Genomic DNA, 27,836 nt, shown 5'->3' with positions numbered 1-27,836 from the left:
GTACACAAACCCATATGAATGTGTGTTCATCTGAAGACTGCTGAAAGTCTGTGGAATTGGAGAAAAAGCAATCCTACAATAGGTCAGTTCCAAGGTGAGGATAGCTTAGAGTGGTGGGTGAGAGGGAGAAAGAGAGATGTGTCTTACCTGCGGTGAAGTGGGATGCTGCTGGGACCAGCGACCAGCTCTGCTGTCCGTAGGCATCCAGCTCACTCCAAGTCCCGACTCAGCATCCAGGAGAGGCAGGGCACAGATACACACTGGACAGAGCTGGTTTTACCCAAGGCCACATTCTACTTTGCCTTGATTAGACACACACACACACAGATTTTGCCAGTGCAGGGATCTCTTGCTCCTAAATCCAAGACGCATATTTCTGAAGGGGGAAAGAGTGGCAGTGGAGCTATCCCTGACTCCTCTTACAACCACCTGCATAAGACTGTGTCATACACTGTGTGTCTGTGCAATGAAGCCCCCTGTGTCAGGCTGAAGTCTCCAGGTTAGAGACTTCAAGTCCAGTCACTAGAGGACCACAGAGAGAGAGAGAGAGAGAGAGAGAGAGAGAGAGAGAGAGAGAGAGAGAGAGAGAGAGAGAGAGAGTCAGACACAGAACACAACACCAGTGTGGTGGTGGTGGTGCTGCTGCGAGTGCGAGTCACTCCAATCTATTTCCCAAGCTGCAGCAGGTTAATCCCCGTCTCTCACACACACGAGACGAGGCTGAGAAATAAATCAAGAGGAGCAATCCGTCCTCTACAAAGGGTTTTTAAGTTGCTGTAAAACAAAGGCATTAGGACTTTGAACCCAGATAAATCCTTGGTAGTGATGTAAAGTCCTGGTAGTGGTGACGTCAGGACAGCTATCAGTCCATAAGAGGCAGGGAAAGTAGCAGAACTGAAGGGTATTGTATTATAATATATGGTGTTATAGTATTCGTCTTGAATAAGAAGGCTACGTATTTAAGTGTTGAATGAGATTCACCATCCAGACTCCCATCACGATCAGGTCAGTCATCGACAAAGCCCTGAAAAAAAAGTGTAATTTCTTGGAATCGCTCTCTGGGAACGTAGAGGGGCTAAACTACATATTTGCTGCTCAGTGCTGCCAAGGACAAGGTACAGCACCTAAAAAACCCTTAACAGCCTCTCTATTACATCGCAATCCTGGGCCAAGCTGGCCCCAAAGCCCCTCACATGGAAACGAACTCTGCCTGTGTGTGTCCATGACCGCGTGCGTGTGTGTGTAACGCTCAACTCTTAAAGCCACGGGTTCCAGCTCCCTATGTAAAAAAAATACATTCCATCCCCTCCAAACTCAACGGTGCTAAACGTACCAAACAAACTCAGCGGAGAGATTAACGTCAACCTCCCCGAGGAATAATGGAACAAGATCTGACAGCTTTACTGTGGTGCTCCTCTATTTTGTTAAGTCATTCAAGCCTCTGAGTAGGTGGGCTGATCTAGGATCAGGTCCCCCCCGTCTACTGTATACAGTGGCAAGAAAAAGTATGTGAACCCTTTGGAAATATCTGGATTTTTGCATAAATTGGTCATCAAATTTGATCTGATTTTCATCTAGATCATCTGTTCACCGACTGCGTCTCACAAAGACACAGCAGTTGGAACCAAAAATCTCAAATGTGGACTCATCAGACCAAAGGACATATTTCCACTGATCTAATGTCCACTGCTCGTGTTTCTTGGCCAAGGAAAGTTTCTTATTGGTGTCCTTTAGTAGTGGTTTCTTTGCAGCAATTCGACCCTGGAGGCTTGATTCACTCAGTCTCCTCTGAACAGTTGATGTTGAGATATGTCTGTTACTTGAACTTGTTACTTGTTACTTGGGGCATTTATTTTGGCTGCAATTTCTGAGGCTGGTAACTCCAATGTAGCTATCATCTGCAGCAGAGGTAACTCTGGGTCTTCCTTTCCTGTGGCGGTCCTCATGAGAGCCAGTTTCATCATAGCGCTTTTTGGTTTTTGCGACTGCACCTGAAGATACTTTCAAATTTCTTGAAATGTTCCAGAATGACTAACTCCTCCTACTATTTGTTTTGATAGACACATTGCATTTAACAAATGTATCTCGATCCTGGGGGATTTGGTTTCTTTGGAGAAGTTTTTTATTTTACCAGGCATGTCAGTTAACCCCTCTGAGCACGGAACCCGCTAGTGGGCTGAAATTCCGCAACATACGGTGATCGTTACATACTAAATAGTCATATTAAACATTCATAAAAATACAAGTGTCTCACATATATCGAAAGCCCAGAATCTGCATTGTCAGATTTAAAAAAGGATTTACTGCGAAAGAATAAAATGTGATTATCTGAGCATAGAGCCACATAAAAAAACAACCATTTCAACCAATACAGGCGTAACATAATCACAAACTGCATTAAAATAAATCGTTTACCTTTGACGATCTTCGTCTGTTTGCAATTCCAATGGTCATTGTTACACAATGAATGATCTATTGTTTGATAAAATCTGTTTTTGTAGCCTAACACGAAACATTTTATTTGTGTCGTGAATTCCGTGAAACCTTGGATGTAATAACTGTTTTTTTTTACCTTTATTTAACCAGGCAAGTCAGTTAAGAACATATTCTTATTTTCAATGACGGCCTGGGAACAGTGGTTTAACTGCCTGTTCAGGGGTAGAACGACAGATTTGTACCTTGTCAGCTCGGGGGTTTGAACTCGCAACCTTCCGGTTACTAGTCCAACGCTCTAACCACTAGGCTACGCTGCCGCCCTCCTTTCGCAGCAATAGCCTCAACCAGCCGTGCTGCTGCTCCAGTTTGAACTGTTCTGCCTGCGGCTATGGAATCCTGAACTGTTCACCGGACGTGCTACCTGTCCCAGACCTATTATTTGACCATGCTGGTCATTTATGAACATTTGAACACCGTGGCCATGTTCTGTTATGATCTCCACCCGTCACTGCCAGAAGAGGACTGACCACCCCTCATAGCCTGGTTCCTCTCTAGGTTTCTTCCTAGGATTTGGCCTTTCTAGGGAGTTGTTCCTAACCAACGTACTTCAACACCTCCAGTGCTTGCTGTTTGGGGTTTTAGGTTGGGTTTCTGTACAGCACTTTGAGATATCAGCTGATGTACGAAGGGCTATATAAATAAATTTGATTTTGATTTGAACCAAACGTTTTCTGTAGCTGCGGATCAGACCTGCACAACGGTCAGGAGGAACTTTGGACCATTCCACTTTACAAAACTGTTTCAGTTCAGCAATATTCTTGGGAAGTCTGGTGTGAACCGCTCTCTTGAGGTCATGCTACAGCATTTCAATCGGGTTGAGGTCAGGACTCTGACTGGGCCACTCCACAAGGCGTTTTTTGTTCTGTTGAAGCCATTCTGTTGTTGATTTACTTCTGTGTTTTAGGTTGTTGTCCTGTTGCATCACCAAACTTCTGTTGAGCTTCATTTGGCTGACAGATAGCCTTATATTCTCCAGCAAAATGTCTTGATAAACTTGGGAATTTATTTTTCCATTGATGATAGCAAGCTGTCCAGGCCCTGAGGCAGCAAAACAGCCCCAAACATTGATGCTCCCTCCATCATACTTTACAGTTTGGATGAGGTTTTGATGTTGGTGTGCTGTGCCTTTTTTTCTCCACACACAGTGTTGTGTTCCTTCCAAATAACTCAACTGTAGTTTCATCTGTCCACAGAATATTTTGCCAGTAGCAGCTTGGAACATCCAGATGCACTTTTGCAAACTTCAGACGTGCGGCAATGTTTCTTATGGACAACAGCACCATTCTTGTTTAGTGTTTTACGTATTGTAGACTCGTCAACAGAGATGTTAGCATGTTCCAGAGATTTCTGTAAGTCTTAGCTGACGCTTTAGGATTCTTCTTAACCTCATTGAGCATTCTGTGCTGTGTTCTTGCAGTCAGCTTTGCAGGACGGCCACTCCTAGGGAGAGTAGCAACAGTGCTGAACTTTCTCCATTTAAATACAATTTGTCTTACCGTGGACTGATGAACATCAAGGCTTTTAGAGATACTTGGTAACCCTTTCCAGCTTTATGCAAGTCAACAATTCTTAATCTTAGGTCTTCTGAGATCTCTTTTATTCGAGGAATCAGGCAATGCTTCTTGTGAATAGCAAACTCAGAATGTGTGAGTGTTTTACATAGGTTATGTTGGTTAGAGCTGCCTTGCCCTATCTTGTCTCATTGATTGGACTCCAGGTTAGCAGACTCCTGACTCCAATTAGCGTTCAGATAAGTCATTAGTCTTGGGGTTCTTTTCCCAACCTAGTGTTAATGGTTCAATTGTGTATTCAATATAGACAAGAAAAATACATTAATTTGTGTGTTATTAGTTTAAGCAGACTGTGTTTGTCTGTTATTGTGACTTAGATGAAGATCAGATCAAATTTTAGGACCAATTTATGCAGAAATCCAGGTAATTCCATACTTTTTCTTGCCAGCACTCCTACTCTGAGGCTTCATGAATACAGGCCCTGGGCCGGTACTCACAAAGTGTCTCAGAATAGGAGTGCTGATCTAGGATCAGGTCCCCAGTCACTATGATCTGAAAGGCAAAACTGATCTGAGATCAGTACTCCCCCTCTGAGACGATCCATTGACATGATCCTAAGGTGAGAGGGCTGTCAATATAGACCTGTATATGGTTCTCGCCTCCATGTGGTCCACTTATGCAGTGCTCCCTGCAGACAGGAGAAACCTGCACTGGAACATTCATAGCTATGACAAAGCATCAAGATGGATGCTGCCAAACTAACAAAGCATAGAAAATGAGTCGTCCAAAGGGGATTATCAATAACAAGTTTTATGTGCCAACAGAGGAGACCTGGTGAAAAGTGAGACTTCAGGGGGGTTGGGGTTCTTGGAAACCCAATTACAGGCCGTTCCCGCATGTCGTTTCAGATCTCTGGAACTTGTAATGATTTTATAGTGGGGTCGGAGTGGAGGGCTGTGCTAGGCTTCACACGGCCTGGGTTCCAGGGGACTGAGCTGACCCTTCCAGACACCTTACCTTCGAGCTCCAGCCAGCACGTCTGTCATCCCTCATTCCAGGCAGAGCGCACAGTAAAGCAGGGTAGACGTCGAGTTCATAGGGGGAGCTTGTGTGTAATCACCAATGTCTTTATCCACATCAACTGAGTGTGTGTGAGTTGAGATTCCCCTACTGCTTACTCACCAAAAGATACTAGTCTGATCACCACCACTGAACTCTGACTGAACCTGTCATATATGTGCTATTATGCTGCCCTGGACGCTGATGTGCTGAACCGGCACGTCCCTTTCTCAGAGAGGAGCTGTCAGTGAACGATAACTCTCCGGATTGGTGACTGGTACGCTTCTTCCTGATACCCCTGCCTAACTCACACACTTCACTCTGGCCGCTCTAGGTTGACCTCTGACCTAGGGAAGCTAGCAGAGGAAGGGACGCCATTACGCTGGGCCTCAATCATACAGCTAGGACAGATGGTGTGGATGTGTGCGTGTCTGTCTCCTGGTGAAAGACTGGGATGGACAACTTACGTAGGACGTGACCCTCAACCAGCCCTAACAAAGAGATGGTACATACAGACCGTAACAACCTTTAAACAACCCCAGAGCTTTCTACATCCCGCAGAACATTTAAGAAGCCAGAGGGGACAAAAAAAACTACTGAATTGCAATAAACTCCACTGGTGCCTGGTGGCGGAGAGAAGTACAAGAGGACATGGACGAAACAAAATGGCCGAAAGAAGACGTGTTTTTCCAGTAAAAAAAACAAACTTTTATTATTTGTCTAGAGAACAGGCTGTGGTGGGTGGAAGTCAATGGAGGAGTAAAACCAGAGAGATGGGGCGGAGTCAAACAGACCAGGGTTGAGACCAGGCGGGTGAGATGGGGTGGCACCCTCTGTTTCCATAGTTACAAGGCCAAGGCTCCCATTGGGTCCCAGGCAGGAAGGACGATGGGCTCCTTCTGCATTACTTCCAGCACCTCGGGGGCCAGGTACTTCTTGTCCACGACCACTTCGTACACGTATTCAGAGAACCACTCGTCGGTCATGATTAGGTAACCTGCACACACAGATACATTGGGTTAAAGTATAAAGTTAAAGACCTGATGAAGGTGTATTGATAATGTTGGGATAAGATCCATTCAATCAGTGGAGCGTCAAGATCACCTATGAGCTGCTGGAGTTTATTTTTAATAATCATTAGTCTTGATTAACACCCGTCTCTAAGACCAGGCAGTCTGAAATCCATTAGCTAACAGCTTACACCAGTGACTCACTCTGTACTTCAGTGGACTGCCCAATACTGAAAGCAATGAGTGCGAGTGTTCTGAAGTGTGAGTTCTGATAAGAGGGGCGTCCGTCAGCACCCCTGAACTCCGGCCTATTGTTCCACAGGGAGAGGAGGAGGGAAGGATGGACCCCCACCCTGGACCACCCCACCCTGCCTGTCTGTTCCACACAACACCTGGGTTCAAATATGATTTGAAATCTTTCAAATGCATGGCTAGGACTGGTTTGCTTTAGCCTGCATGGAGTGCTAGGTGGGCTGGGTTTGCACTTTTGGGACATTTATATTGGTTCCATTGCACCAGGTAAGCCAAGCTAAAAGTATTTGAAATTATGTCGAATAGTATTTGAACCCAAGTCTGTCCCACACTTCAGTTGTCAACTCACACACCCCAGCCCGATAAATCTCCAGATTGCAAGGGAGGGACTGTCCCACACACATCCTTTTATTAATTAACACAGCATTAGGCCACTTTATCCTGCTCCCCCTCAAAACAACTGACTAAAGAATGTCTCGAATGCCACTTCCTCCTGCTCTAATACATTTTCATAACAAGCCCAGAAACACAACCTTCAGTATACATGATCCTAATCACAAACCTTGGACACACACATGCCATGGCCTCTCTCACACAGAAAGGGTGACAGAGAGTACATCATATCATAAAGAACAGCATATAAAACACTTGATATGATGAAGAGATTAGACCAGCGAGAGCAGGATTTTTAATGACAAAAGGCATTCCTCATACATTGTTCTAATTTATCTACAAGGGCAATAGGCCTGTCTGAACAAACTAACAACCCAGAGTACAGACAGACAGGAACAGATCCAATCTGTCCACATGGCGATAGGAGAAGACTTGGGATTTGAGCAGGCACGGGCGGGTTCATTTTGGCACGCAGCAGAAAACTTTTTTTTTTCTCTTTTTTTTTTTTTTTTAAAACAAAGTTTTCTTATTGGACAAGTCCAGGCAGTCCCTCCCTGTTTCAGACTGTTTTCTTCCGTTTGGTGCCTAATGAACATAGTCCTGTGGTCATGCAGGACTGTGTAACGGTCAGAGCTGGGCACTAGACCAGGTTGTGACTGTTGTTTGACTTTCCTCTCATCTCTGGACCCAGGCAGAGTATTCAGAGCGCATCACTCCCCCGCTGAAAAGTTGAGTTGTCGATGACGTCACGAGGACCACGTAAAAACGTGCCTGAGCTCAAAACAACACCCCTGATTCTGTGTGTTCAATCTGCGTCTTCTTCCTTTCCAGGAAAGACGTGTGTGTGTGTGTCGGGTGGTTGGCTTCGTATAGCGCCATTATTTGTCTTACTGGGGACTGCAGTTGTGTCCTACACTGCCTTACAGGGAGAGCTGTGGATGGAGTTTAATTCAGATGAGCTGTCCTGCCTAAGATAGAACAGTACAACTGAAATGTCGTCAACAACACAGGCTGTTTCCATCGTCTCCTTAGTTCGCGAGAATGAGACAATTATTTTCCAAAACCTATCTGCGATGACGTCACCATCCCACATGTAATAGCAGATTGTAATAGCAGATAGGAAAAGTATGTTAACAAGGGGATCGCAATAGCCAGGACAAATGTTGTTTCTCACTATATCCAAAATAGTTGTAAAAGGAGTGGTGCAGAATCCCAGAGGTGCGTTGAAGAGGGCATCTCTAGCCTATAAACAATCTGTCACAAGGGAATATCAAGTCAGTTTGGCCCACATTTCCCATATTTGTATAATACCGTGTAAAAATACAAATAGTGCACTCGAAGGCCATCATAATCTATCTTGAGAAAAGCCCTGGTGTTTTTGAAGGGGTTGGGCAGTTTGTACCAGGCACCACGGTGTTAACCTAATTAGGCAGGATCCTCTTGAGGGAAACAAAATATTACAGGCAAATGGAGGGATGTTAACCCTCGAAACCTTACAAACACACATTTTCTCTGTCCGTCGTGGCGTTGACAAGCCCCCCCAGTCTCCAGCTGTCAAACAAACAGTGCTCTCCACCGCCGCCCTCCATATCGTTTGTTTTCAATAACTTTATTAATACATCCGAGGGAAACAAGAGCGGATATGAAGGCTTTCGCCCATCTGGATGTTTATGGAAGGGGATATGCGTGAAATACAGTTGATTTGAAGAGGCTTTGGTGGTAGGACTTTTTTATAGTCTCAATATGCAGATGACATGAAGTCGTTGACCCGAATGTTGTTACTACATAACAGAAACCCGAATAATCTGCACTGGAATGTAGAGGGATGGAGACAGAGAAGAGAGAGTGGGAGAGGAGGGAGAGAGAGACGGAGGGGGGGGATAATTACATATTTTGATTAAAAAGCCATGCAGTCCCAACGTAAGGTGGGTTCAGTATTTGTTTCCTTTCAAATGTTTTAGCGGCGCCGGATGGAAGAAAAATACTATCTGAACCCATGCCCGTGGTTTGACAGTGTCGGAGTCTTCCACACAGAGGAAGTCTGGAGGTTGAAACAAAATGGCGCACTGCTGTGTTGTGAGAGGGACAAAGGGCCGTTGTCTGAGTAGGGGAAACAGCCCCGTTGATGTGCTTTCTCTCCCTCCTGGGTTCATAGCCTTAACAGACAAAGCTACGGTAGGGGGCCAGACATGAGAGGATGCCGCAAAACTAACCCCAAACCAAAACCAGCCCTGCACACCAGAAGTCAATTATAAATTCATAACAACGCCAGGCGGGTGGGGAGGGAGCATTTTTCCCTAATCCTACTTCAAATTCAATCGACCTGACAGGAAATTCAACTGTCCCTGTGATTGTACACTAAGCTCTGTGGTGTGAGAGAGAAGAGAGAGACGAGGGGTCTGGGCTTTCACATAGCTCGGCTCAGGCGGACCTAGAGGGGCTCTCGTGTTGCGAGAGGCGTCACAAGGCTGCGTGAGAACGAGCCCTCTCCTCCTCTGACCTCTGGCCGACTCAGCGCTCTCACCTTTATTCCCACGGTCGTCCCCCCAGGAGTTCTCCACCCTCCACTTCTCATAACCCCCATCCTTTTCCTCCTGCTAGAGAGAGGGATGAAGAGAGAGAGAGAGGGAGAGAGACAGAAGAGAGAAATCAAAAGGTGTACAATTTTGTACTACTCGATAAGGAGGCGGGATGCACCAAACAAATGGAGAACAAGTCCAAAAAAGTCTGTTTTCTGCTTTACGCCAGTCATTCATGGAGTACATGGTACATGATGATATATACAGAAGATTATACAATATGTTCATCACTAAGAGAAGAGTGCAGGATCCCCAGTGGGGTGCAGGGCAGGACTGGTAACTCCTATGCTGTGTAGCCTAGGGCCCAAATAGTGTCCAGCTGTTCTGAGGGGAAGGAGGAGACAGCTGGGGTCACTTACGGGGGGGATTTACAGCCATTTTAAATCCTGCAACCGATTCATACGACTGTAAACACACACTGGATGCCTTTGGTGCAGAGTCACTGGGAAAGACTCAAATGCGGTGCATGTGTAGTGTGTGTGCTACCTTGTCGGTGACAGCGGTGAGGATCATGGCGTGTGTCATGAGGGAGTCTCCGAAGATCAGCCTCTCTGCCTTGGACAGGTTCTTTACGGACACCCCGAACACCAACTCATGGTTGAACCTGAGAGACGGGGAACACGGGGAGAGACAGGATGAGATCACACACACACACACACATCTGATTGATAGTGACTTATACATATGATGTTGCTGCAATTATACTGCCCTACCAAGCAAAAAAGGCAGTAACTGCTATTTACCTTGGTTTCATAGTAACCTAGTGCAGTTACTGCTAATATGACTCCCATTTTCTCAAAAACACAATACGAGGCAGGATTTGTCCACATAATTAGGCATGTATTTACCGTAGCAAAAATGACAAATGAGCAGTTACTGCCTTTTTTGCTTGGTAGGGCAGTATGCTTCTCTCTCATAATACTCACACATTCATGTCATTGATGCCCAGTTTGCCATGGAAATGCTTGCCCACGTCACAACCAAACCACACAGCCTACGAGAGAGAGAGAGAGAAACAGACGTTACAGGCAGTCTCCCTGCATACTCACTCAGTTCTCAAACACAGCCTTCGTCGTACTTCCCGGACACGTTCACACACACACACCCCCCCACACAGTACCTCTCCCTCTTTGATGGAGTCCGCGGCGGCCTTTTTGAGTAGCTGGATGGGCTGGTTGTTGTACAGAGTGTTGCGTCCTCCCACCATGTTGCCCAGGAACTCAACGCTATACAGCTTCTCATAGGGGTTCTGAGGCCGCGGGTCATTCACCAGACAGACCTGTGGTGGCGGGGGAGCGAGACCAGGGGTCAGACTCAGCTCATCAAGTACCACAGGGAGAGAGGGTATGATCATAGAGAGGTTGCTGTTCCTGGTCTAATAGAGACAAACGGGGCGCCGTGTTTTTCCTGAGTCGGAATAATGAATTATGATCAACTCCGGTCTGCATGACACAAATCCTATATTGATATTTGATTCAAATCAATCAATAAAGTTGACCTTGTCCTGGATGTTGTAGAGGGGCTTGACCAGCTCCTTGTAGAACTGCTGAGGGGACAGGGGGCCCATGCGGTGGAAGTTCTTGTCCTTGTCTCTGTATTCCCAACAAACGGAGTCAGGAGGGCTGCCCAGACACACACTCGCCACCCGGAAGACCTGTACGCAGCACACACACACACACGAAAGAAAAACAGACCCGATTTAAAAAACAAAATACTTAGGTTAGTCATACATTACCACTATAAGACACAGACAGCACATTGATATCCCTCACATAGTCTCGAAAAGCACCATTGTAAAACTCTAACTCGGGGACCAAAAAGAGCTTAACAGTAGTGTGAGGAGGATATCCACCCTGCCAAAGCACATTCCCTCTTTCTCTGCCTGGCTATAGGGCTCGTTCTTCCTGTCGTTGTGGCTTCTGACTGTGTTCCCCTGGTGTACCTCTGGCCTCCATCAGTCTGTTTTGACAGGGTTCTCAGAATAAGCCTTCCTTAAACTGATACAGCAAATCTCAGGAATGTCCCTCTAAGGAGGACTTGCCATCCTATGTCTATTATCTAACCGGGTGTTCTGGTGGTCTGAGAACCCCCTGCATTTTCTGTCTTTGATAATGCTGCGGCAGGCTGCCGATCACAAACAGGCTTAAAAATAGCACGCTAACTCCCAAACTGGCACGTAGGAAGTCTGACCGCGAGTATACGAGCACACATATACAATACACACAGACACGCACTTCTATATATTTACAAGGACTTCCCATTGACTCCCACTATTTTCATTTATTTTCAGCAACAAAAAAAGTCCAGACAAATTAAACTCCTCATAGGGTGAAAATAGAGCTGGGGAATTATTTTTGGCCCCGGAGCTCTTCACCAAAGCAGAGACACTCAGGGGCCGTTGCTGCTGCACTTTTCCACTGTGTCAACTACATTAACTACTAATAGCATTCCTGTGTTCAGGGTGATCGTAGTCAACTATTCCCACACAGGCCCTTGTTGTAAATTAAGAATGTGATATTTGACTGACTCAACTGGTTAAATAAAGGTTAAATAAATACAAATATTTTCAACAAGACAGCACACCAGGTCACATTCCCAGACCCTCACCTTTCCCAACACACAGACAAGACAGCGGCTTGAAGACTCCAGGTTTGTTTTCACTGTCCCGTTGCCCCACGGCGCAGACTAAATGCCAGCGGTGCCCATCCCTGCCCTGAATTTAACCGGCACGGGCCCCAGATGCCCCGAACACACAAACAGGCCCCTTCACCCCCGTGCCCTCGGCCCCTGTCCCACCTCACATCCCCGTCTCGTTAAATAAACGCCCCTGCCCGTCCAAACACAACAGAGCACCCATGTAGACCCGGTGAAACGAGGCTCTTCACAAAACAATGAGCCAGAGCCCCACTGACGTCAGCAGGCTGCAGCAGCACAGCCCTCAGTGAGTCAATATTGAATCACCTGCCTCCAAAACGGACAGGCGAAGATGAGCACGAGACACTGGGTGGGCTGGGCACGTCTCCATTAGAATCATGTATATGGCACTACCGCCAAGACTCTGGGTACTGTCTCTTCTGTCCTGTACCCGCTAAAATGTTGATTATGAGTGGACTTTTTCCATTGTAATTCTTCACGGTGTTCACCCACGGTTCATTTCTCAGCACTAGTACAGTCCTCCTCACTACTAGGCTACCGAATCTCTTACAGACATCCAACCAATCCTGTTGGCTCTCTCCCTCTCATGACACAGAGAGCCATCCATCAGCATAGACAAGCAGAGGCCGATAGGGCCATGTGTGGGGAGCAGACGGCCCACCCTCCCTTCCTGCCACCCTACCCTGGCCCTTCCACTGAGGACAGACACACTGCGTTTAGGATGGAAGGGGGAGAGGGGTGATTTACGACTGCTGGACCATGTTAGACCAGATTCTTTAGAGACTGCTTGCCTTCTTTTTAATGTCTGTGTCACTGTCAGTATATCTTCTGACATACACTACGTAGCACCTCTCCCTCCCACTCCAAAACACTGCTTCAGTGGGTGGGCGGAGCTGGTGAATGAACGCAAAACACAACAGAAAGAATCCCACGCCTGCAGCCTGTCGGGGACTGGTTGCTGCGGGTTTGTAAGCCGTTTGGTTTCTGAGCGCAGACGGGCATCTTCAAGGCCACCCGTCTTCTGATTTTCTGCTCGGCCAGGGTTGAATTAGGGCCTTAGCTGAGATGGCGGCTGGGATCCCCTGTTATTTACAGGAAACCAGAGTGGCCCGTGTTTGTAGTGGGAAATTGCACCGCCTGCACCAGAGGACATTAATAGCCTGGGATAAACATTAAAACACACTTTGTAATAAGAAAGTGTCCGTCTTCGTAAAGGCCAAACCAGACAGTAACATGGGACTGATTAACAGTAGTCTAAGACCTGGCTCGTTTCTTATTAGACAAGTTTAAGGTTGAAGATATTCCACTTCCTGCCCGTTTTTATCCGTTTGGTGCCTAATGAACATAATCTACAGAAAAGCCCTGCAAACCCATTTAATTCGAACAGTCTCAGCAATTAATAGATTTTGGAAGATCTTCTAGATACACAGCCAGCACCCCCCTGTGGGACAACGCAGATCATATTCTTGTGTCATGTGACATGGATGAAGCCCAGGTGTGGGTAATAGGGCCTGTAAATGGCCGGCGAGGCATCCGGCGAGGCATCCGGCGAGGCATCCGGCGAGGCATCCGGCGAGGCATCCGGCGAGGCATCCGGCGAGGCATCCGGCGAGGCATCCGGCGAGGCTGCGTGTCTCAGCGGATCATGCTAGCCTTTGAGCGTACCTACGTAGCATGTGTTTGCATGCTTGGCAGTAAACACTGGAGCACCTGCAGCACGACAGCCAGTTAGCATCAATGCTAAAGCAACACACTCGTTCCATCCTTTCCTCCTCGGCTCACGCATGCCTGTTTGCTTGTTGATTTACCTCCCGTTGCCCAAACAGAGGGAAATCAGCTCGTTAGGAGAGAAATAAACAAACAAAACAACAGCACGCCACACTAAAACACCTTGTGCTGGTAACTGTGAAGGGCGGAACCTGCCAAGGCCAGTACTCACACAAAGCGTCTCAGAGCAGGAGTGCTGATCTAAGATCAGTTTTTTCCCTTCCGAATCACAATGAATAAAAAGGATGGACCTGATCCTGGATCAGCTCTCCAACTCACGCACGCTTTGTGACTACGGGCCGGCTGCTTTCGAGTCAACGCCCTGGGACACAGAGCCTAGATGAAACTGTAATGCAAGTGACCCGTTCGAGAGAGCAGCTGGGGTAGAAGAATCGGACTGGGGTTGATTGAGACTTTCTGGCCTTGTAAACAGAAAACACATGGGGTCATTACAGATTGTAACAATGTTGTTAAATTAAGAAATATGAGTTTATGAAGTGTGGCAGGCAGCTTTTCAGCGCTGGCAAACGAGCCCACACAATAACAAACCCACCCACAGCGACCTGCTGCTTCAGCCAACGCTGAGCCAACACACTTGGCTACGTCCCAAATGGGAACCTATTCCCTTTATAGTGCACTACTTCTGACCAGAGCCCTCTGTCCTGGTCAACAGTAGTGCACTACATAGGGAATAGGTTCCCATTTGGGACGTACGTAGCCACTCTAAAATGTATCATGTCACTCAACTCACTGTCCAATCAATTACTCCTTACAATCTACAAATACAGCACTCATATTGAACACAGTCACATGTGCCTGAAGGAGAATTTCTATTCAGAATGTCCGACGCCCAGATAGCCACGTTCTATACAGTAGAAGCAGCATAGGACTGTTTACAATTCCGTCTGCATGACGCAGTGCCACATGTACCGGACCGAATGAGCAGAGGATGTGAGGAACGTGTGTGTGTGTGTAACAAAGTACGTGTGGTCGTGTGCTAGCAGTCGGAGGTGGTTTACATGTGTACGTGTGTGTGAACTTGTAACAGTCTCCCTGTGTTGTGCTCTCCTGCACGCCTGTGACAGTGTACATATGCCTGTGCTTCTGCAGAGAACAGGACATTAAATGGGAGGCCACGGGTCTTTGAAGCTGGCGTGTAGCATGGTGGTGCAGCCTTGCCTCTCTGGTTCTCAGGCCTGTCATGTGGAGCCTGGACGGGAGAGAGTGATGGTCTCCAGCCCACCGTCACACAGGGAGCGTGCACAATCTCAGACCCTCCCCACCTAAAGTAGGCCTGACATCCCCTGGCTTAATGAGGGCCGGGTCTGGGGGCTTTGATCAGCTCTCACACACACACACCTTAAATGTAACCACAGACACACACCACTTCTGAATATACACACGCACCACTTCTAAGCATACATTGAAACACACACATGTGCAAGTACACACCAACACACAAAAACACACAACCTCTCATACTTGGTGTTTACATGGTTTGTGTGTGCAGTCGTATGAACCCAGAACACTGCAATGTGTGACAGTTCTATAGAAGGCACATGCAACACTCCGAAAAGGACTGCAATACTCTGTAATTGAACATGACATGTTTTAAATGACCCGGTCTGCGTCCCAAATGTCACCCTCTTCCCTAAATAGTGCACTATGAAGGGAATAGGGAGCTATTTGGGACGCAAGCCTACTGTGTCAACACAACATGCTGAGTGACGAGCACACAGAGACGTTAATTAATGAAAAAGGACCCGACTAACTGATCACAGCCGACAGTGTGTATTCTAGCCTAATTAATTATGGCTAATTTGTTGGCTCGCTAGCTAGTAGCTAATCTAAATCACGGCACAACAGTGATGTTTCACTTGTCGCAAAACTTGCCAAGCATAAATAGAAGCCCGGAAGCGCAGTCAACGCGCCCACATCTGTACGGACGACCACAGGATGAGAGGAGAGGCACTGGTTACCCCTCACCCTCCCGGGTCAACATCCCCCCTTTCTCTCTCTCTTCACACTCCCCCTGGCTGTCAGAGCTGCGTTACACTAAACAAACTATTACCAGGTGGACAAACCCTTTAACAAAAAATAAAAAAACATCTCTTGGTCATAGAAGAACTGCAACGATGGAGAGCTGGAAGTGTTGCACAATCAGAACGGACTGAAGCTAGCGGACTGTAGCTAGCGACTGTAGCTAACGGACTGTAGCTAGCGGACTGTAGCTAGCAGACTGTAGCTAGCAGACTGTTGCTAGCGGACTGTTGCTAGCGGACTGTTGCTAGCGGACTGTAGCTAGCGGACTGTAGCTAGCATACTGTAGCTAGCATACTGTAGCTCGCGGACTGTAGCTAGCGGACTGTAGCTAGCAGACTGTAGCTAGCGGACTGTAGCTAGCGGACTGTAGCTAGCGGACTGTAGCTAGCGGACTGTAGCTAGCGGACTGTAGCTAGCATACTGTAGCTAGCGGACTGTAGCTAGCGGACTGTAGCTAGCAGACTGTAACTAGCGGACTGTAGCTAGCGGACTGTAGCTAGCAGACTGTAGCTAGCGGACTGTAGCTAGCAAACTGTAGCTAGCGAACTGTAGCTAGCGAACTGTAGCTAGCGGACTGTAGCTAGCATACTGTAGCTAACGGACTGTAGCTAGCGGACTGTAGCTAGCAGACTGTAACTAGCGGACTGTAACTAGCGGACTGTAGCTAGCGGACTGTAGCTAGCAGACTGTAGCTAGCGGACTGTAGCTAGCGGACTGTAGCTAGCGGACTGTAGCTAGCGGACTGTAGCTAGCGGACTGTAGCTAGCGGACTGTAGCTAGCGGACTGTAGCTAGCAGACTGTAACTAGCGGACTGTAGCTAGCGGACTGTAGCTAGCAGACTGTAGCTAGCAGACTGTTGCTAGCGGACTGTTGCTAGCGGACTGTTGCTAGCGGACTGTAGCTAGCGGACTGTAGCTAGCATACTGTAGCTAGCGGACTGTAGCTAGCGGACTGTAGCTAGCAGACTGTAGCTAGCGGACTGTAGCTAGCGGACTGTAGCTAGCGGACTGTAGCCAACGGACTGTAGCTAGCGGACTGTAGCTAGCGGACTGTAGCTAGCGGACTGTAGCTAGCGGACTGTAGCTAGCATAGGGCATCCAGAGCAGTAAGGGAGGTAGACACAGAATCTATTTAAACAAGCAGTCAGGGGCAAACAAAACCACTCCACACAAAAGCTACATCCATCCTTTATGTGATGTTCTCTCTTTGGCTGTGTGATATTGTCTGACTGGCCACACGCTCGTACACACACACGCTCGCACACACACGCTCGCACACACACACACACGCTCGCACACACACGCTCGCACACACACACACACGCTCGCACACACACACACGCTCGCACACACACGCTCGCACACACACGCTCCTCTGTCTTAAGTGGTGCTGGGAATGTTGAGACATTATGACTTCCTCTCACAGTGAACTTGCCCTACGCCATTTAATGTCAGGAGCGTTGTGATAAAGATCTTGTTTACGGAACATTCTGCCACCAGGTCCGTGAGGCGTGTGTGAGTGCACGTGGACACACACACACTCTCTCTTTGCTGCCAGAAGTATAGCATCACAGGCCGTCACCAGTGGATTATAAACAGTACAGACCCTATCACTACAGCCATTGTTGCTAACTGTGTAAGAGTTGGGTTACGCAATGTTATCCAGCGCTGGGAGGAGCTTGTGATTATAGTCCTAATTCATTACTACCGATAAAGCAGTTTAACAAAAGAAACAGTCATCTCTATTTGGACATTTATAGCGGTTCCATTTCTAAGCCTACTTATGTCATCCTGATTGGAGGTAGAAAACTAATTAGGGGAAATATAGCTACAACCAATTCCAACAGCGGTGGTATGTAACAATCAGGCCTAGATATCAATCTGAACAGAGGAGGGTCGACCCAACTGTCTGACAGTCCCACTTTCGACTTGATCGAGGAATCAGTGGTGTGCTGAAAGTCAATACAATATCAAGTCAACGGTATTAGATTGGGTAGTGTACTATTTACACACACACACCTTTTGAATCAACCTGTAGCCCTCGGTGTGCTGCTACAACAGGCGACAGATAGACTTGAATGGCCAAGATTTTAATTGAATGGCCAAAATCTAATCTGAAATCAAATATTGCCTAATAATAACTGGAGCTGTAATGGTTATTGTCCTTGCCTACCCAGTACCTGCCGTGTTAAATACATACAGGCGTGTTACAGCATGTGACCTATTTCCTCCCTGGATGGAGCACAGATCTATGTGCTGTTACACAGCCCCCCCTGGAGAAAATTATGCAGTCCTACAACATTATTGAAGTACTGAGGAAAACAGTGTGTGTGTGTGTGTGTGGCGCGCTGTGTGTCTCTTTCCCTAACATGCGCTTACCTCCTCAATCATGGTGTCCATGGCGTCAGACAGCTCGGCTTTAGTGGAATCACTGGCCACCATGTTCCGCAGTCTTAGACAGTACTCTCTCAGCTGAAAGCCAGGGAACATTGGCATGACATACTGCACAGGGAACTTCATTACCTCGTGACATTGCGGCGCATGTTGGGTTAGGGTTAGTTATCTGGGGCTTCTATAAGAAAACAGACGACACCTAAATAAAAGGTGGATTCCGCGCTCTTTCCGTGGTGTTTCAGTAGAGTCTATATGCTCGCACTGTCTTGGTACAGGAGGACATGGTTTCGGTGTTGTATTACCACACAAGCCATCTTTATGGATCAGAATGTTGTAAAAATGTGAGTAAACCTACCTTGTGATTGAGGATGTCATTCATTCTCCGTGAGGCCTCGGAGCTGTGAGACTCTGGGAAGCATTTCTTTGGGATAACTCCGTACTTTTCTGATGATCAGGGAAAGATAATAATAAATAGATAAATATATACACACCATTTAGCAGACGTTTTTATCCAAAAGCGACTTACAGTCATGCGTATATACATTTTACATATGGGAGGCCCCAGCGGGAATCGCACCCACGACCCTGGAGTTCCAAGCGCCATGCTCTACCAACTGAGCCACAGAGGACCAAAACGTTAAAGCTTTGCCCATTGGCTCTGGTCAAAAGTAATGCACTATATAGGGAAGATGATGCTTGTTGGGACACAGACTTGATCTGAACCACAAACCTGACTCATTAAAACAGTGGAAGGGGAAGAGCAAGCACATTGGGGAAGAGCAAGCACATATAGCATGCAATTACATAGAATGTCTAATTACAGAGAATTACACAGTTACATAGAATGTCTAATTACAGAGAATTACACAGTTACATAGAATGTCTAATTACAGAGAATTACACAGTTACATAGAATGTCTAATTACAGAGAATTACACAGTTACATAGAATGTCTAATTACAGAGAATTACACAGTTACATAGAATGTCTAATTACAGAGAATTACACAGTTACATAGAATGTCTAATTACAAAGAATCAAAGTTACATAGAACGTCTAATTACAAAGAACTACACAGCAACTACAACATTAGTAATTCACTTGAAACAGAATCTAGACAGTTCCAGTATAAATGTATAAAAGTTACAGTCTAGTTATACCTGTGAGTCCTAAATGGCACCCTATGCCCTATGTATGACCCCTGGTCAGACGTAGTACCTGATATAGGGAATAAGGTGCCATTCAGGACTCACAGTATAACTAGACTGTAACTACTCGGCGGTGGCTGTTTTACTGCAGAAAATAAGCAACATTTATACTGGAACTGTCATAATGACATAGCATAATGCAAGTGTTGCAGCAACACTCCCCCGATCGGACAACAACAGGTGTGAACTAACCAATGAGGTTGACCAGCATATCCCACTGGCCGCCGTCGTTGGTGGGATTGGAGAGCAGGAACTGGACCAGTCTGCCGTCTACAGGCTCCTTCCTCTGGGCTGTCTCCACACAGGCCTGCAGGAAGTAGTAGCACCGCTCCACCTGAAGGGAGGGGAGAAAAGGGAAATGATGGGGTCATGGTGACGTCCAATCAGTACAATATTGTCCAGTGTACAGAGCGCCACACAAAAAGGGGGTTTAAGGCAGACAATGAGTCTAATAGTACTAGAAATACACACCGACAAACACACCAACACCGTTTACACCCTACAGCTGAAATGTAAACAAACACTGTGTATATTCCAGCGACTGTTGCTAAAAGTTGCCCAAATTAATACATGTGATTTGAATAAGACGAACAAATGTGGTCTTACCTTGTCCCAGAAGAAGAGGTAGGACTGACTGAACTCAAACTCTTCGATGTTGAACTTTTTCATGAAGGGAAGGCGCATGACGTTGAGGCACGAGAAGATCCAGCATCTCCCTGAAACACACAAATTAGCACAGATGACTATGGAACCGTGTATATGGGAGCAACTGTTAAGACATACGTGTGCTTCAATGGTTGCTTGCCAGATGGCTCCCTATCCCTTATACATAGACACGTAGTTAGGCCTCTCTGTGGTTTTGTCATTACAGAAAACCATATAAAATGATGCATCAACAACAACAAAAAACGCAGCAATGAGACCAGCGTGTTTGGGGACGGCTGGGTTGTCAGTCAGAACAGTTGGAGAGGTAGGCTAATCAACTTCTGAGACAATGTATCCATCTTCAACCATTCAAAAAAAGGAAGAACAATGCTTCGCCCACCTCCTGTCTCCCCACTCCACGGTTGAGTCCCAAATGGTAACTTATTCCCTATACGGTGCACTAGCCTATATAGTGGCGCCAGGCTAATGTAGTGCACCATGTAGGAAATAGACTGCCATATGTCTGCTCAGGTGCCGAGGCCTATTCAGTTCATTTTAGTTTGGAAGCAGCATCTAACACTACTGTGCAGTCTTTGTACATGGCCAGGCCTCTGAAGTAGTTGCAGATGCTGGGTGTCAAATATATTGGCACCCTTTATTTCAATTTCTTCAACCAAAAAAATGTGGAAATTGAAAAACGTTGTGTTTATACGTGTATTTGTTTGATTTACAGCTGCAATGGACTTTTTAAAAAATGTATTCTCTCAAAAATGGCCTGAACTAAATCATCTGTAATTTAGGTGGCTACAGCGTTTTAAAAAAAAGCCAGTCAACCAGTTTGAAAAGAAAAAACAGAACGTTCTGTTCCATTGTACTCCATTGTAAAGAGCAAGAGTGCCAATATATTTGACCGTATCTGTAAGTGTACCTGAGTTTTTCTGGTTGGTGATAGGCTTGCCCTCTGTGGGGATGGAGTGCTGGAATATGTGCACAGTGTCCTGGACCGTCTGCCTGTGCAGACACACCTCCAACGGGTCGATGCACGTGGACACATTCTGGGCCAGCAGGTACCTGGGCTCCGCCTGCAAACGCTTTACAAAGGAGGCAATCTTCTCCTGACTCAGACCTGAGGAGGACAAGCGAGAGGTCGTAATTCTTAAGGAGACAGGGTTAGCCTGGTTACCGGTCAGTCAATGCTCTCTTGCCAACTTCAGAATGGAATTCTCATGCCAGACATTGTTTGGCATGACAAGGAGTTGGCAACAGAGCAGAAACAGATCTGGGACCAGGCTAGGACAGGGTTTATTAGAAATGGAAACAGTCTGGATGAAACAAAGTGGTAAAGAGCTGTAATATAGGGAGGGTGTTATTTGTGTTTGACCTGGCAAAGAGACAATGGGTTCCTAATTGTTCCCTGGACAGGACTAATAAAGTTGTACTGTATTACTGTTGGAATTGTCAACAAAGTGGCAAAAGGATCTTTCAAATAATGCCTTGCCCCGCCCTCGTCCACTCCACACCAGACAAGGTGGTACAAAACAGTTCGGTATCAAATTCAAATATGCCTGAGCTCACAAAACTGTTCTCATCCTATGTTCACAGGAATTATCCATATACAGTGCCTTCAGAAAGTACTCATACCCCTTGACTTACTCCACATTTTGTTGTGTTACGGTCTGATTTCAAAATGGATTAGATAAATGTTTTTCCCTCACCCATCTACACACAATACATCATGATGACAAAGTAAAAACATGTTTTTAGAAATGTTTGCATACGTATTGAAAATGAAATAAGTACTCCCACCCCGAGTCAATACTTAGTAGAAGCACCTTAGGCAGCAATTACAGTTTAGTGTCTTTCTGGGAAACTCTCTAAGAGCTTTCCAGACGTGGATTGTACAACATTTGCCCAGAATTGTTTTCAAACTTCTTCCAAATTGGTTGTTGATCATTGCTTGACAAGATCTGAATATGATTGTCTTAGATTTTCAAGTAGATGTCATAACTGTAACTCGGCCACTCGGGAACATTCAATGTGTTTGGGCTGACCCCATTTAGTCAACTGATCAATTCTTCGGTCGATAAGCCGTTGGTCGCTCGAAACTTCTTTAGTCGAGCAGTAGCAAAAACAAAATCATAGAATACCTGTCTGATTCGCACCTGTCTGAGTGGACTGAAACATTGTGGAGGCCGTAGGGATGACAAAATCCATCACTCTAAGACATGTGCTACTGAAATTGTACATGGTAATATTATGTAAGAACAAGTGTGGAACACTAATAAAAAAGTATATTAGTTTATAACAAAATGTGCTTTCTCCCGCAATGGATAGCGGCCGCTGTCCTCGGTTCTGAACCATCAGTGAGCTGTTGAATGGGCTCCTTTTCCTAGATCATGTTGCCATGTGCATAACAATATGGAAAAGGCAACAGCGGAGTCAGGAGGCGAGAAAACAGCCCTTGCCTTAACTGTCTAAGAAAAGTGAAGAGAGAAACCCAAACTGAATTGTCTATAATCAACAGCCTAACTGTTAAATGTGTCTGGCTTAAAAAGATCATCCATAAATAAAGTATATGGAAAAATACGTGTTAAAATTTCGACCAAAGAACAGACGACTCTTGGTCGACCAAGCCCTACTATGTTCTTGGTAAGCAACTCCAGTGTAGATTTGGCCATGTGTTTTAGGTTATTGTCATTCTGAAAGTGAAATTCATCTCCCAGTGTCTAGTGGAAAGCAGACTGAACCTGGTTTTCCTCTAGGATTATGCCTGTGCTTAAGTCTATTCCATTTATTTTATATCCTGAAAATCTCCCCACTCCTTAACAATTACAAGCATACAGATAACATGTTGCAACCACTACCATGCCTGAAAATATGGAGAGTGGTACTCAGTAATATGTTGTATTGGATTTACCCCAAACATAACATTCTGTATTCAGGAAAAAAAGTTAATTGCTTTGTCACATTTTTCGAAGTATTACTTTAGTGCATTGTTACAAACAGGATGCATGTTCTGGAATATTTGTATTCTATGCGGGCTTCCTTCTTTTCACTCAATTAGGTTAGTATTGTGGAGTAACTACAATGTTGTTAATCCATCCTCAGTTTTCTCCTATCACAGCCATTAAACCGGGGCGGCAAGGTAGCCTAGTGGTTAGAGCGTTGGACTAGTAACCAAAACCAAGTTCAAATCCCCGAGCTGACATAGCAATGCTATCATTCTGACGTTCTGCCTAGGAACAGTTAACCCACTGTCGTTGAAAATAAGAATTTGTTCTTAACTGTCTTGCCTAGTTAAATAAAGGTTTAAAAAAAATAAAAATTCTGTAACTCTTTTAAAGTCACCATTGGCCTCATGGTGAAATCCCTGAATGGTTTCCTTCATCTCCGGCAACTGAATTGGGAAGGACACCTGTATCTTTGGATTGACTGGGTGTATTGATATACACCCAGAGTGTAATTAATAACTTCACCATACTCAAAAGGGATATTCAATGTCTGTTTTTTTTTAACCCATCTATCAATAGGTTCCCTTCTTTGTAAGGCATTGGAAAACCTCACTGATCTTTGTGGTTGAATCTGTTTGAAATTTGTTGATCGGCTGAGGGACCTTATGGGGAATTGTATGTGTGTGGTACAGAGATGAGGTAGTCATGCAAACAAATCAAACACTATTATTACAGAGTGGATGCACCTTATTATGCAACTTTTTTACTCCTGAACTTATTTAGGCTTGCCATAACAAATAAATATCGCAAAATAAATATCAGCCTGCGCAGAGAAGCACGAGATTGAACTTCTGAACTTCTCAATCAATGCAATATTAGCCACTTTCAATACAATAACAAAATGAACTATGCAAGAGATTTTGTTGTAGGGAGAACACATCTCAGTAGGATTCTATTGTATTGACAGGCACGACTCAGGCCTGCTCTCTACACAGACCGGTGCGCCATAACCAATCAGAGCTGCAATAGGACTATATGGAAATCGACCATTGCCATATATGGATATGTGCCATTCACTTTGAACTGGACTGTGTTTACAGCTGTCATAAGAAGATGTGCTTGTTGAGATCAAAGTGAAAGAAATGTAGCCACGTGTGCACATTTGTTCATATCCTTTGCTAGTTTGTGAGTTATTAGCCAAGGTATAGATCATTTTTAGTCAGCAATGGGGGAGTGATTGCTTCCTACAAGAGCACAAAACACGTGCAATTCTAGCCACCTTTGAAAAGTGAGTCAAGAGCTTTTTTTGTCTTAAAGGGGCAGTATTGTATTTTGAGATATGCTTGAATAAGCTAAGGAGCCAATAGGTAGCATAATTTGCCTGATTCTCTGTAATAATGGTATGGGAATAATACTACATTTATTTTTGTAGTAGTAGTTTCTTGCATCAAACACCTCCTTGTCTGAAGGACAACTGAATAAACAGGTTAATGTCTAGCCCTGTATGTTTTTTTTCAAAAGCCTCATGGAATGTAGGCCTACATTGAACACCACACATTGGCTGCCACTGTAGACTGAATGATAGCACTGCTATATTTCCATGATAAAATGTTAGGGATGCATTTTCTCCATTGTTTCTGATGGTAGGTCACTCTGGTAGACCTACATTATGATCAAATAGCCACAGTAGCCTACTTGGCCCCAGTTAAAACTGCAACTTAAAGCAGGTACAGCCTCAGTGTTCACAGTAAACACATGCAGGAAGTTGCATCAGATTTTCACAATGTTCAAGTTTGCACTCAGCAGGCCTGAAATTTGCTCAGTGCCTAAAAATGTAGGGAACATTGGTGTAGGCTAGTGACAAAATAATAATCTATTTAACCCACTTTAAATTCAGACTAACAACAAAATGTGGAAAAAGTCAAGGGGTGTGAATACTTTTTGAAGGCACTGTACTATATATGTGAAACTAGAACTCTGTAGTAGTGATACATTGACAAAATAATATGGGTGTGTGATTCCATCAAATACTGAACAGCAATTAAAAACGGAGAAGACCATTGCTTAATCATGCATACTGCATGACTCAAGCCCTATTGCTTCTAGTCCTTTAGGCTATTTTCCATGACAGAAAAGTTTAAATATACTGGCCATTCCTGGGGTGTATTCACTAGTCCACACCATAGTAAAGAATAGCAAACATTGTGCATCAGAAAATATTTTAAAACAAAAACTTGTTATTATTTTTGACAAATTGGGGTAGATCCCTCCCTGTTTCCTACAGGGATTGACAAACTCACATGCCTCAATACTCCAACTTTACCACTCAAGTTGGAGAAGTCATACCTAATTTCCTGCTGTCAGCTTGCTACAGTATATGGATAATAGAGACCCTATTATGAAGACACTGATTTAATCAGTGTACATAACCAAGAGGGGTGTGTCGCCATACAAACGCAGGGATAGGCTGATAGCCCATTCCAACGCAGCCTCCACATAATGGAAAAGCTTGAATGGGAATGACTGTCAGTGTCACTTTAGTTTTGTATGGAAAGGTGCCACACTGGTGTCTAGCGTGACTTGCAACTTTACATAGGAGTTGTTATATAGCTTTTATGACTGACTTAGCATCTTTTCTAGTCTTTGGGTGCAAGTCTTTCAGAGATCAACAAGGTACCAAATCACACCATAAGATCAAAGTCTATCACTATAAACCCGTTGTCATATTGTGTCAAACATCCTTCCCAATCTGGTAGCCTAATGTTTAATGGTGCCAGGGAGGGCATCAGCTTTGCACAAATCAGTATTGGGTTGGTCGTGCACTGCTTCCCACTTTATTAAAGGGAAGGCAGGAAGGCTCGCCATTAAGAGCTTAAGGTCGCTGGTTCAAATTCCGAGCCGGTAAGGTGGAAAAGCTTCCGTTATTCCATTGAGCAAGGCAGTTAAGCCCCAGCAACAACTGGTCCCCATGCGCCGATGACGTGGACTTCGATTAAGGCAGCTCCCCGCACCTCTCTGATTCAGAGGGTTTGGGTTAAATCCCCTATCGGTTTTTCCTTTATTGACTAGCACTGGATAATGCTCTCCTAAAAAGTTGGTTAGAAATAAGTCACCTCAACTTGCTTGCTATGTTAACTGACTGACTGGCTAGCTAACACAGTTAGCTGTCAAGCCGATAGTTGGCTAACGTTACATAGTTAGCGAACGTTAGCTAGCTAACTAGTTACTAGTAACCATACATTTTTCTGGCATTGATAGCTGGGAAGACGTTGGGTGGCTGTGCTGACGTTGGTCGGCTAACGTTAGCATGCTAGCTAACAATATCTGTCATGTCATTAGCAAAGTGAAAATACACATAAGCAACTGTCTGGTTAGCTAAGCTATGTTACCTAACTTAGCTAGCTAATGGTCTATCTGAAAAGTGATATAAGGCTAGCTCGCTAGTCGGCTAACGTTAGCTAGCTTGCTAGACACTAGCCGGGAACGCAAATTAACCTCACATGCTGGCTATACAAGTGACAATGAATGAAATAAGAGAAAGTAACACATTACATACCAGTCTCCATGTTTACGAAGAGGGTTAGCAAGTGTTTCTAAATATCTTTAAAAGTCACCGGCTCTTTGTTTATCTCATTCGCCGACAGTCAGTCCGATCAGAGTTCCGACCGGAAACAGGAAACATAATTGTTACAATGTAACCCCAAGTCCCACCAGTGTCTGTCCTAGCTGTGGAGTTACATCATACACCAATTGAATGTATTATTTTGATAGGTTTATAATCCTGATTTTAAAGGAGTTATTCATTAATTGAAATGAAATTGTGTTTCAGTCAGAACTGTTTAGGATTTGATTAATATTAAAATACTATGGCAATTGAATGGACTGATTCGTTTTGTCACTAATAGTTCCTCTAAAATAGAAATAAACACCCTTGGCATAACAGTTTCAACAGCTTATCGATCACTGTACCTGTACACAGCCAATCTGTAAATAGCACACCCAACTACCTCATCCCCATATTGTTACTTATCCTGTTGCTCTTTTGCACCCCAGTATCTCACATCATCAGCTGCACATCTATCACTCCAGTGTTAATGCTAAATTGTAATTATTTCGCCTCCATGGCCTATTTATTGCCTTACTTCCCTACTCTTCTACATTTGCACACACTGTACATAGATTTTTCTATTGTGTTATTGACTGTACGTTTGTTTATGTGTAACTCTGTGTTGTTGTTTTGTCGTACTGCTTTGCTTTGTCTTGGCCAGCTCGCAGTTGTAAATGAGAACTTAATCTCAACTCGCATTCCTGGTTAAATAAAGGTGAAATACAAAAATAAATTAAAAAACATGCCCCTAAAAAAAAGTATGCCCGAGACTGGTGAGGACATGGGACCTCATATTAGAGGATCATCAGAGTCAGTACAGTTGCTCTATACCAAGTTATTCAGTTGAAATGTGACAATCATTGTGGAATGTATGTATACTGTTCTTATTATTCCGTAATAACTCATTTTGTTGCTCTTTGAACTACCTTGCGGTTGGCCTGAATTGGTTCGAAATATAGCCTAGGTTGGATAGAAGCAACAAGGAGATTTACTTTACAACATGGTCCATGCCATTACACAATCTTCCTTTGAAATAGAAAAAAAATTAGACTCAATGTACAGACACAATCAAAAACATACACATTCAACACACTCTCTTCTTGGTTTCCATGGAAATGTATTCTTCAGTAAATGTAATACTGAATGTATTTTCTATAAAAGGAGTTAATAATTGTGCCCAGCCCACAGATTTCAGTGTTCAGCCTGAGGAAGGATGTGATTTCCCTTTTGGAGTTGGAGAGAGAGACTGAGTGTGTGTGTGTGTGT

General features: G+C 44.9%; 1 protein-coding gene and 1 pseudogene across 2 annotated transcripts; both read right to left on the bottom strand.

The window, feature by feature from the left end:
• The window catches only part of LOC118397244 (sodium-dependent serotonin transporter-like), a 56,988-nt pseudogene extending 56,590 nt beyond the window's left edge, over nt 1-398 (bottom strand).
• A 5,352-nt stretch (nt 399-5,750) lies between these two features.
• On the bottom strand, nt 5,751-26,688 carry LOC118397243 (bleomycin hydrolase-like). 2 transcript variants are annotated; one of them, XM_035791805.2, is made up of 12 exons: nt 26,520-26,688; nt 20,941-21,138; nt 19,974-20,083; nt 19,560-19,701; nt 18,515-18,603; nt 18,145-18,237; nt 10,799-10,954; nt 10,421-10,579; nt 10,227-10,294; nt 9,787-9,904; nt 9,246-9,318; nt 5,751-6,063 (listed from the first exon to the last, which is right to left on the bottom strand). In XM_035791805.2, exons 1-12 carry the CDS (start codon nt 26,527-26,529, stop codon nt 5,912-5,914), a joined length of 1,368 nt encoding a protein of 455 aa, XP_035647698.1. In that variant the 5' UTR covers nt 26,530-26,688; the 3' UTR covers nt 5,751-5,911. The 2 variants fall into 2 exon arrangements, with proteins under 2 accessions (XP_035647698.1, XP_035647699.1); XM_035791806.2 differs by having other exon boundaries at nt 9,246-9,315.
• Between the last annotated feature and the right edge of the window lie 1,148 nt (nt 26,689-27,836).

This window comes from Oncorhynchus keta, chromosome 18, assembly GCF_023373465.1.
Source record: "Oncorhynchus keta strain PuntledgeMale-10-30-2019 chromosome 18, Oket_V2, whole genome shotgun sequence".
NCBI classification, from domain to species: domain Eukaryota; kingdom Metazoa; phylum Chordata; class Actinopteri; order Salmoniformes; family Salmonidae; genus Oncorhynchus; species Oncorhynchus keta.
This window is presented reverse-complemented; position numbering and strand designations above follow the sequence as displayed.